At 35.5% G+C, this 12,515-nt stretch overlaps 1 protein-coding gene across 3 annotated transcripts in view; it reads right to left on the reverse strand.

The window, feature by feature from the left end:
• The window catches only part of Tenm1 (teneurin transmembrane protein 1), a 713,845-nt gene that overhangs the window by 315,351 nt on the left and 385,979 nt on the right, over positions 1-12,515 (reverse strand). For 2 of the 3 annotated variants that reach the window (XM_004646076.1, XM_004646074.1), the window contains exon 6: positions 5,956-6,108. In XM_004646076.1, coding sequence (XP_004646133.1) covers positions 5,956-6,108 — 153 coding nt within the window. The remainder of the gene's footprint in view (positions 1-5,955; positions 6,109-12,515) is intronic. The other variant, XM_004646075.1, reaches the window with a different exon arrangement.

Below are 12,515 nucleotides of genomic sequence, written 5' to 3' on the forward strand. Positions count from 1 at the left end.
TATATATATATATTTGTAGTGATCCTCCTATTTTCAGTCTCCCAAGCGCTAGGATTACAGGAGTGAGCCACCATGCCCAGTCTCAATCGCCATCTCAGCACACCCCACTGGTGGGGCCGGCATGGCAGGCCATGGATTGAAAGCACATTATATTTTTATTTTGTGTTATATTACTACAAAAATGGTTGAAAAGCATAAAATGTGCCATCAAGTGCCTTTAGCTCTAATCCCAGTTCTCTGTGTTATCTTGACCTTTTGGACCTCATTTTCCTCACCTTCAAGTAAGAATGTAGGATTTGACAGTTTTTAAGATCATAATACTCTATATTTTGAAAAATTATGTTTTTAGTTCATGACATAGATGTAGAGGTGAACCTTGCATTTGTTTATATCTCCCTCAACTTTTAAAAAATTAGTTGTTAACTAATATTTCATTTTTTAAAATTTTTTATTTTTTTAAATTTAAAATTTTTTAATGTTACATAATATTTTATAGTTAAATGAAAAGAGTTAAGATTACTTTGTTTTTGTTTTTCGTTTGTTTGTTTGTTTGTTTGTTTTGCAGTACTGGGGATTGAGCGCAGGACCTTGCACTTGCTAGGCAAGTGTTTATTCTACTGAGCTATGTCCCCAAACTACCCACCCCCTTTTTTTTGGACAAGACTACTTTTTAACCTTCCAAGTTAGTCAGGGGCTGTATTAGTACATACTACGTCTTTAATTCTTTTAGTGTTCATTGAATGATGACAACTTTGTTTTGTTGTCAAATTAGTAGATCCAATTTGTGATTATGATTATTCTTCAAATTCTACAATATTTGGTATGCTAAGTGCCTAAAATAAGATACATCTTTTCCTCTCATTTAGATAACTAACTAGTAAGAAATTTCTATCTACTAATGAAAAGCAGAGAGAGAGAGAGAGAGAGAGAGAGAGAGAGAGAGAGAGAGAGAGAAAGAGAGTTAATAGGGAACCAATGAGTAGAATTTGATTTTTAAAAATTCCATTCTTGGGCCTGGGAGATGGCTCAGTAGAATAAGCACTTTCCTGGCAAATGCAAGGGCCTGAATTTAATCCCCAGTTCTGCAAAAAACCCCAAACAAACAAACAAACAAACAAACAACAGGGGGGTGGGCTGGGAAATGGCTCAGTAGAATAAACACTTCCCTGTTAAGCGCAAGGGACTGAGTTCAATCCCTGGCTCTGCAAAAAAACCCAAAAAAACAAAAACAAACAAACAAGCAAACAAACAAAAAAACCAAAAAAACCCAACAACAACAAGAACAAAATTCCATTCTTAGTGCCTGTCACATGTTGATGGTAGCAATTTACAAATAATAAATGTAAATTGGTAAATAAACACAACCCATCCCTCACTGCTCTGTGAGATAGGCCTTAGCATCCTCACTTCAGGGATGATGGAATGTAGCTCAGAGGTGATAAGTGATGTTTCCTATTTCCCATAGCTAATAAGCTACAGAACTCAAATTCAAGTTCGGCTCTGTAGAATTCCAGTCCCCAAGTTTCTCAAAGGTTCTGATATCTAGTTCAAGGGATGAGAACTGTTATGGTTTGTACATAGCTCCAAAGGCTCATGTACTCATAGGGGGAGGTGGCTGAATCTAGGGTGTATGAAAATGAATCAAGGGTATGTGATAACTGAATTTTTCCCCTGGCTGTTGTAGCATATTTCTTGGTGTGGATAATGGCAAGACCTACTCTAGGACTCTTTCAAGGGAGTTACCCAGTCCAAACCCTTGGACCCATCAGATTTTCTATTCTGAAATGGTGGGAACCTCATCTTGGTTGTTCACCATCACATCTCTAATGCTTGGCCCTAAAACATGTGAGGCATGAGGAATGGACCCCTTAATTTCCAATAATGTAATCATGGAGAGGTAAATATGTGAGTTGGTGTTATGGTTTGTGTCTGTTTGTCCCCCAAAGCCTCACATACTCATTGGTGTGGTTTCTAGAGTTTACAATTAATTCATGAAATAATGCAGGAGATTATGGGTGTGAGTGCTACACCCACACTTGGGTGGGTAATATGCATAAAATATAAGGGAAAGAGGCTTGGAAGCTGCCACAGATGTTGTTCCTCCTTTTGCTCTTTGCTGTTTTCTACTGCCGTGAACTGTTGCCCTTTGCCATGTGCCATTTTGCCTTAGAGCCAGCCAAGTATGGACTGAAGCCCCCACAAACTGTGAGCTAAATAAGTCTTTCCTTTCTTCAAAAATGAAATAAAAATAAACATAGCCCAGGATTTACGGAGAGCAAACTTGGTACCCCAACAAGGCCATTTTACATAGAAAAATTGACAGCTCTATAAAAGTAGATTTTGCAGTAGCTAACAGAATGTCAATGAAGTTCAAAAATCTCTAGATAATTTTACAATATTCTGAGCCAATAATTATTTCTAGATTCATCAGGTGTCCATACCTGTAACCCCAGCACTCAGGAGGCTGAGACAGGAGGATCATTTAGAGTTCAACATCAGCTTGATGTACAAAGTGAGCTCAAGGCCAGCATGAACTACATTGTAAGATCCTGTCTCAAAATGGCAAACATAAAAATTATTACCAGATTCAACCATGTGCCATGGTCTGGTATACATGCTTAATATGAAACATCTCACTTACTCCTCACTACACTCATACCACACAGTTACTATTATTGTCATCTTGCTACAGACTAGGATGTTGGTTCATTGACAGTGTGTCAGTTACCGAAGGTTGTAGAAATAATAAATGACACTATCAGCATTCAAAACCAACTGATTCCAGAACTGAGGCATCTAACTACCATGCTACATACCTAATCCTATAGGTCAGTAAAGAAAATAGTATGCAAAGCACAATTTGGTGGTCAGTTTCATATTTTAGGACATATAATAGGAAAACAAGCTTCTAGAACTATATTTATAGGATTTGTGTTGTCTAGTAAAACATAAAAGTAATCATATGGCCACTTGAAAATAACCTCACACTTTATTACATCATCGGCAAGGTTTAGTTTAGTACACATATCACATTATACAAAGAACTATTTTTACTTGGTAAATAATAGGCAAGTAAAGACATAATATAGCAAGACAATGAAGTGCAGTTATATGTAAGGCTATGTTCAGGCTTCCATAAAGGTTGGCTCAAGGTAAGAACTTGTATAGATGGCATCAAGTCATAATGTATTTTCCTAATAAGGTATTAAACTAAAACTGTTTGCTCTTTTTAATAATTGAGCAGAAACATAAAAACTTTTTTTTAATTTATATAACTTGCCACAACACTTTAGAAAGTAGGTGAACACAATTTCTATAAAATCTGTCATGAATAGATTCTTGGGCTTTAATTTCACTGTGTAAAAACTCTTTTGTCGTCTTCATATACACCTCACTTGTAAATTTCAGTATACAGTTTGCCCTTGAACAGTGTAGAGGTTAAGATCATTGACCTCTGCAGAGCTGAAAATATCCATGTATAGCTTATGATTTTCCCCCAAACTTAAATGCTAATAGCCTACATAGACTATAATTCTTACTGATAAAAAGAAATTCAATTAGCTTATATTTTTATGTTAGATATATTAAAAAGCATAAAAAAGCAAGGTTATCAAGAGATCACTTTTTACTCTGAAATATAACCTTCTGGAGAGACCACAGCTCACATGGTGATGCTCAGTGCCATATGGCATCACAAGTGGTTCCTTGCACCACTTGAACTCATGGCATTAGGTAGAGGAGGTAGTTGTGATGTTATTACAATAGTGGATTATACATTAAAGCTCATTTTGTGTGACTATGACTTAATTCTGCATCTTTACATTTGTTTACATTTTTCTTGGCAACACATGATACTAAGTATTGTTTGCAAGTGTTTGCATACAGTTTAATAAATTTTCTTTTTATGATAGATTTGTGTATATTCTATGATAGTAAATAATAAATAGACTATTATTTACACATATATTATGCATTCACAAAATACTTAATTTTTGTAATTTTAAAACAAGTCTAGGCTACATGGTTATCTGTGAGATTTCCAAAGTGTTAAAAATGTTCAGCTGAGTGTGATGGTGCATACCTGTAATCCCAGCACTGAGGAGAGGCTGAGTCAGGAGCATCACTGCAAGTCGAAGACCAGCATGAGCTACAACGTGAGCTCAAGGTCAGCCTGAACTGTATAGTGAGACCCTGTCTCAAAAAGAAAATTCTTCAAAAATGTGCAGTAAAAGTGGAGCTTCATTGTTGAAACATGTTCAGAGATGAGGCTTTGGAATCAGTTCACAAATTTCTAGTTCCAAGACCTTTGTGCTAATTACTGAACCTCTCTGTGCCTCTGTTTTTCTTTTGGAAAATGGGGGCTATGTCTCTCTCATGATATAAAATGTCTAGAACAATTTTTGGCACATGGTAATTGCTTAACAAAGTTTAGCCATTATCAACCTACTTTATGAAAAGGAATCATAAATGTGAATTAGAACACAAAATTAAATATAGTCTGATGGTAACGATATAATGACCATTTTCTGTGTAGCATTTTCATTTTTATTATACACTACAAGTATAAATTAAAAAATACACTCAAAGAGATATTTCTGATTTTCATCATAAGTGGAAGAAACCCCTGGAATGATGATATAAATAGTGACTCTCATAACTTCTGATATAAAGAGATCAAACAGTAAGAGAAAGGGGAAAGGGAGAAAAAGTAGGTAGGGGAGAATAGAAAGAAAACTATGACTGTACTCAGACCCCTTGTTCTGTCACCTCGGACCCCTCTACTTTCCTCTGCTTCTGTCACAGGTAGCAATGAAACTACTGGGAAAGGGTAGTCCAGGCTAGAAACAAGTATTTTAAAATGAGATATAAAAGAAACAGTATCATGAATTGAAAACATGGACAGAACTATTATCTTTCCTGGTCCCTAGGCATTTTTTGTTGAAGCATGGATCAAAGCAAAGTCACTTCTGTAAAAGCAAAGAGGAAAGAATTGAAACCCTAAAACAGTCCCCTAAGGAATTAAATATCTAGGTAAAGAGTATCAATTGAAACAACTATAAAACAGCATGGCATCATGTTTGCAACCAATGAAACAAAATACATCTTAGTGCCATATGAAATTGTAAGATTTTTGAGTATAATAAGTTATTTATTTCTTCATTTATTTTTGATCTAAAAATACCTAGAATAATGCTGAGTATATGTGTTCTTCATTCTGCACTTTTCAAATTTGCTTCCTGAAATTTTACATGGCTGGTATTGAATCCTATTTTAAAGGAAGTCATAAAACAAATGTCCAGCTATTTTCAGTGCTTGTATATTAAGAGCACAACCATTCAGTGTGAATCTGAAGTTTAGACTGTTGTTTCTGTGACATTTATCATAAGTAACTCAAACAATTCAGGCTCATGTTAGTTAAATTTACTATTCAGATCTCAGAGTGATTTTTCTTTTCCCCCAACAAGGAAAAATTAATGTTCCATAAGTAGAAAAAAATCACATTCTCCTAGTTTGACACAACTATTTACCCTTAAATTAAGCACAAAAACCTTTTCTTTTTATGAGAAGAAGAAATTTCTGTATACCCTTTGTAAATGGTTATATATAAGTGCTGGGCATGGATACAGAGAATTTAATCAAAATCCCATGTAGCTTCAGGGTAGTTATATGCGCAACACAATTTCCATTGTATTGAAAATTTCATTCTGTAAATATTTATCTATTTTTAAAATTGCCACATCTGTGGAAAGTTTAATAGGTTTATACTCAAGGAAATGGAGAAAAGGAAAATTTGCTTTCAGAAATCATTTATGTGTATTTATTCTGTTCACACAGAGTACTTCTTGCAACTAATCATGAAATTTAATGTGAAGTGAAACCACCCCAGTTATGGTCTAAATGACAAAATCAGAAGAAAATTCATCAATAATCAATCAGTAATTTTGATCATCGTACCTTTTTTCTCTGATTTGTCAGAAACTTTTCCTCCAATTGGAGAGTAAGTAGTATCCATGGACTCGGTCCCTCTGTTCCCTTTGCTAATGCCATTTTCATACAGCTGTCCTTCAACTGGTTGCAGTTGCCAAGTGAGGCCAAACAAATGTACTGCTGCAAGGAAAGAAGTCATATATTAACTTATTCAGGCCCTATAAAAAGACCTTCTACACCCATGTACACCTAAAATGTGCATGATGAGTCAGTTATCTTTTAGTTAGGATAAGCAAATAGTACTTTATACCCATATGTATAATACATATAGATATTTTGTCAAGTAACTTTTATAAAATGTTTTGAGGCTAAAGATTTCCTAGTTGATAGTATTAAAAATTAGAAGATTAGTTAGGCAATTATAATGAAAATGAAAGTTGTGACTCATTCCTTTTCCATTTCCATTAGTCATGTCACTCCAATTTGTATATTAAACTACTGCAGAGAAATATGACAGCCTATCATGGGATCATGAAGACTTCTCGCTGGCAAATATTTCCATGAATTTCTAGAAAGCACATGGTCCTACAATAGATCCAACAGATGTTGACATCTAGATATCTACTAGGGTGATATTTTATCAAATATATTTATCAAATATATTACAAGTGTAATATAACCATGATATTATGAAGAAGAAGTTACATGAGATAGGTTCAAATTTCTACTAGTTAATTAAAAAGTACATACTATAGGTCAATATGTAGGGAAATGATCACACATTGATAATAAGAATATGAAAATGTAGTAATATTTTTGGAGGGAAACATGGTACCATTGATTAAAAAACCAAAATTTTGTTTATGCTCTAAGCCAGCATTTTAACTTTTATGAATTACTTATATTATTGCAACCAATTACAAGACAGTGCATTATATCATTCAAAAAACATAAAAAGTTATGATCAATCTAAATATTTATCAAGAAGCAGTAAATTATATAACTTGCAATATAATAAATAACATGTGATTATGTAGTTATTAAATTCTTGTTGCTGAAGACCATTCAGTGGAATGGGAAATAATCATTATGCATTAAATAAAAATATCAGGCTCCAAAACAATACAAATAGATTGATCTGGAGTGTGTGTGTGTGTGTGTGTGTGTGTGTGTGTGTATGTTCATGTCTGTGGAAATAATGTGCTCCCAGAACTTATAGTAACATTTCAATAATAGGGAGAACTTTTACATAGTTTTCATCTTATTCTTTATGATTTATACATTTTTCTTATTTTTTTTGTAAATGCACATGTATGATGTTTGCCATCTGTAAAGAAGCTTTCATTTTAAAAGAAATACTTTAAAGAAATAATAAGTTAAATTTGGCTGATTTGATCAAACATAGCTTTATGAAGAAATAAGATTAAAGATAGACTTTGAAGGATGTGCATGGCTTTGATGGATGACAGCAATGAGTGGGGAGAATAGGCAGGTTGAACAAAATATCATTTTGTAAAGTACAGGATATTTTTGATGCAAAGGAATTTTCTACAGTTCATTGGAATTTAGTTAGATGTAGGTGGTAGTACAAGATAAGGCCAGAAGGGTTAGGGCTATATTGTAGATGACATTGAATACCACACTTGAACATTTAGATTTATTTTATTAATCAACAGAGATACATTCATACTTTCTGAACAGATGAGTGAGACCCAGCCCACGCCCAGACCCAGTGTGTGAGTGAGATCTTCAGCCATGCTCTTGGGACCCTTTCAGACCCAGCCCAAGTCCAGGATGGTGAGTGTGTGGGAGAGCTTCCACACTCCCCTTTGCTTGCTGTATCCCTCCAGACCCAGCCCAGGCCTTGCATATAGGCCTGGGGTGAAACTCTGCAGCTGAAGTCCCTTCAGAGAGGCTAGGGGCCAGAACCACCCAGATATTCCAGAAGCAGAACATCTTGCCAGAGGGGCACAACAGGTTCAATTTCAAGGGCTGCAGCAGGAAGAAGCGAGCCCTGCAGCCAGACCCAAGCCAGGCACAACTGCATGAATTCAAAGTTCATAGATCTGCACCCTAATTTCAGATGAATGAAATAATGAATATGACCAGAAGGTTAAATACATAGCAATGACAGTTATGGAAGACTTATAGGCAAATAAAAACTGCCATTAGAATTCCTTTTGTAGAAATAGTGTGTGAATAGATTGGAAGCCCAGAGATAAATCAGAGAAACCAACTGAGTTGGTACTTTCATAATAAAAGTGAGAAATAATCAGTGGCTCAATTATGGACATGTCATAGGAGTCTCAATTACTTGCAGTGAGGAGACCAAGAAGGGAGATACTTTAAGAAGAAATTATTCAGATGGCAAGCCAGGATTTGAGAACAAGTCAAATCACGTGCTTGCATGTATATATATTTCTTGCATCTATGTAGGTATTTTGGTGAGGGGATATAGGTAAGTGAGGAAAAAGGATGAATTCAGCAATTAGTACAGTACATCAGTAACTGATGACTAGTAGAACCATGGATATGTTTAGGGGTTGCTTCACTGGGTTGACACATAATTGATGTTACATATGTGTTTCATTGAATTAATAACATGGTTTGAGTGGAGACTCAAAGAATGTAATTAACTTTGCTTTGGAGATTCTGAGTTCCAGAGAATTTGCAGACAGTAACGACAACAACAAGATATTTGAATTTATAGAAAAATATTAAAGCTAGAATAATATTGCAGAATCACACATACACAAAGGCAACATTGAAATTGTGAAAATGAATGAGGCCACTGAAGGGAGAGAATATTAGAAGACAGCAGTGCCAAGGGAAGAAGTGGGCCAAACTTCTCACTTGCTTTCTTTTTTAAAAAATATTTAAAAAATATATTTATTTATTTGGCACAGGGTCTCTTTATTATGCAGCTTGAACTCTTCGCTATTTCCCCAGTCCCTCACTTGTTTTCTCATTATATTTTTCAACATTAACTAAATATGACCAAAAAGAAAATATGAGAGGAAATTTCTCATAAGCTACTTCATATTTTTTGTATTCCTAGAAAGACTAAAGGGGGCTAATCTCTGTATCTGTCACATACAATATAGTAAATGATTTAATGATTGAGAATGGAGAATTTAGCCAGATAGCCTCATTAAATAGCAATGATTCAGGCCTGGAGAGATAGCTTAGTGGTCTAAGTGCCTTCCTTGCAAGTGCAAGGGCCTGAGTTTGATCCCAAGTATCACATGTCATGTTGGTCCCAGAACTGTGGGTGCGACCCATCTGCTCCAAAACTGGGCAGGGTGGCACACAATTGTGAGCTTGACACAGGAGAGGCCGAGACAGGAGGATCACTACAAGTCTGAGCTATGTAGTGAGAACTTGTAACAAATAAATAAATAAAAATTTTATAAAAACAAATACATTTATTTTTATTTTTTCCACAATTTTATTTATAAACAAATAGCAATGAGACAGCTTCAAATAAAATTGGTAGGACAGTTTCAATAATTAACACATTGCATACTGTCTTCCTAGTGGTTATTTTTTGTACAAGATACAGACACGATACCCTATTTACAGACACTGTTAGAACAAATCTCTCTTCATTGATTTAAGAGAATGTAGCTGTATATCTATTCTAACCATTTTGAATACACAGATACAAAATGGTTATTCATCTGTATCCCCTTTTTTTATTTAGTTCCGTCATTTAAATATTATAGGTGTGTGAACTTAGCAAAATATTCCAAAATAGTCTAGTAGTCCATAATAGTATTGGGTCTTTCTCATGACTGGCAGTCTCAAAAGTTGTTGACCTGAGTCCCCTACAGCTCAACGTAACACCATGGCTTTACTTCTTATACTTCGTTTTTATACTTTACTGCTGGATGGTTAAGACCAAGATAAAGTAAGACCTATGTAACAAGAATTGCAGCTTTTGTATGTGATGAGTTCAGTCAATTCCCCTCAAGATTTATCCTGAAACCTTGTACCTCAGTTTGTAGATCCTTTGTCAGTGTCAGCCATGTGGATGAGTCACAGCCATTGCTTGACCAGTTTGCTCTCTGTGAAAGCCTGGGAAAATGTTTTCTCTCCATGTGACTCTCCTTAGGCACACTCCACATCACTGATCACTTTCCTTTTTGGCCCCATAATCTCCTTGATCAGATAATTTAAGACACACCTGAGTTACAGAATGTTATAGTACAGGTTCTCATATGTCCTGAGTCTTAATTGACTTTGAAAGACTAGGGCCAAAATGTTGGCTTTCCGTGCAGCCCTTCTTTTTCTCTAATTTTTGGTCTGCAAACTTAGGTTGTACCCCCCCCAGAACACAAGCTTATTGTTATTACCATGCAACCTAGGCTGTAGAGCTTAACCTCACTATCTGTCTTAATATCAAACATCTTAGGCAAAACATGGAAGAGGTATTTTTCATCAAGCATTGATATATTAAACTTTAAGTTCCTACAGAATATGAGAAAAAATTTAAAAAATTAAAATATATTTAAAAAATAGGAATAAATGATTATATATGTTTACTCATAAGGCCAGAAATCTAACCATATACTGCATTGTAGCAGAACAGCCTTGAAACACTTCTTTTCCTGTCTCCTGCCTTCATTCACCAACTTTTCCTTTTTAAACAAACATTTACTTGAGAGACAGCACAGCAGCACCTGGCATGTCATGACAAGCAGCCCATATTCAGAAGTGCCAGAATGACAGGCACTCCAAGCATGAAACTACTATTACAGATTACCAACCTAAGTGCAGTTGCTTAGTTCACAGGTATCAGTATATATAGTTAGTCAGGGTGAGTATCTTTACAATTAACTGCTAGATTCAAAAATCTTCTGGAGATTCTCAGGATCATTGCCTTGCCCATCTTCTACATATAACTGTATGGCTTGTCATTGTCATGTTTCCGAGCTCTTCTCCTTTCCCTCTCGTAATTAGTTAGTCCTCGAGTTCTTGTTTTCGTTTTACTTGTATTATGCATTTCTATTTGTTTTTCTTCTTTTGAGTTTTTGTACTAGGTAAAGTATATGATATTTACACATGTGTGTCTGGTTTATTTCACTTATGAGTATATGTTCAAGTGGCATCCACTTCAATATAAAGGCTTCAAGTTTATCATTCTTTATAGCTGAGTAATACTCCATTGTGTAAAAATACCACATCTTTTTCAACCATTCCTCAGGTGATGGGCAAATTGGTTGTTTCCAAGATTTGGCTATCACAAATTGTGCTGCTATAAACATAGGCACACATAAATCCCTATGATATGATGTTTTCAGATCCTTCAGGAAAATTCCCAGTAGAGGAATAACTGGTTTAAATGAGATTTTAGGTCCAACTTTTCTAAGGAGTCTCCACACTGATTTCCATAATGGTTGCACCAGTCTACACTCCCGCCAGCAGTGGAGAAGGGTTCCTTTTTCTCCACAGCCTCTCCAACATTTGTTGTTGGGTGATTTCTTTATGATAGCCAACCTTTCTGGGATGAGATGATATCTCAATGTTGTTTTAATTTGCATTTCGCAGATGGCTAGTGAAGTGGAGCATTTTTTCATATATTTATTTGCTTCTTGAATATCATTCTCTGAGAAGCAGGTGTTCATTTCATATGCTCATTTCTGGACTGGGTTTTTAAATTTTGGGGCCCTAGTGTTTTCTAGTTCTTTATAAATTCTAGAAAGCAGACCTTTGTCTGAGTACTTATTTGTCATGTTTTTTTCCAAATTTGTGGGTTGTCTTTTCACTTTTTTGGCAATTTCTTTAGAATTGCAAAAACTTCTCAGTAAGAGCACATCCAAGTTGTTAATTCCTTCAAGTGTTTCCCGTGTGATTTGATTTTTGTTCATGAACTCTTTGCCAGTCAAGCGCTTATCTTACTGAGCCATCTCCCCGGCCCCATCATGAACTCTTTGCCTACCCCTATGTCTTCAAGAGTTCCTCCTACTTTCTCTTCCAGGAGATTTACTACTTCTGCTTTAATGTTTAGATCTTTAATCCATTTTGACTTTAGCTTAGTGCATGGTGATAGACCTGGGTCAAATTTTAGTTTTTGGCATGTAGAGAGGCAGTTTTTCCAGCACCATTTGCTGAAGAGGCTATCATTCTTCCAGTAAGTGTGTTTGGCCACTTTGTCAAAGATTACGTGACTGAGTGTGTTCATAAAGGCCTCTGCAACTTCTAATCTATTCCATCGATCCTCAGGTCTATTTTGTTGCCAATACCATGTTGATTTTATCATAGTAGCTTTGTAGTATAATTTTTCAAGTCAGGAATTGTGATGCCTCCTGCCTTGTCTTGTTGGCCAGGATAGCCTTTGCTATTCTAGGTCTTTTCTGCTTCCAAATAAATTTTAGGAATGATTTCTCTAGGTCTGCGAGGTATGTTGATGGTAGCTTGATAGGGATTGCATTAAATCTGTACAATAATTTTGGGAGTATGGCCATCTTTAAGATGTTGGTTCTTACTTTCCAGGAGCATGGGATATCTTTCCATTTTCTGAAATCCTCTAGGATCTCTTTTTTAAGAGTACTGTAATTTTCCTTGAAAAGATCTTTGACTTCTTT

Source organism: Octodon degus, unplaced genomic scaffold (genome assembly GCF_000260255.1).
Source record: "Octodon degus isolate 3935 unplaced genomic scaffold, OctDeg1.0 scaffold00251, whole genome shotgun sequence".
Taxonomy (NCBI): Eukaryota; Metazoa; Chordata; class Mammalia; order Rodentia; family Octodontidae; genus Octodon; species Octodon degus.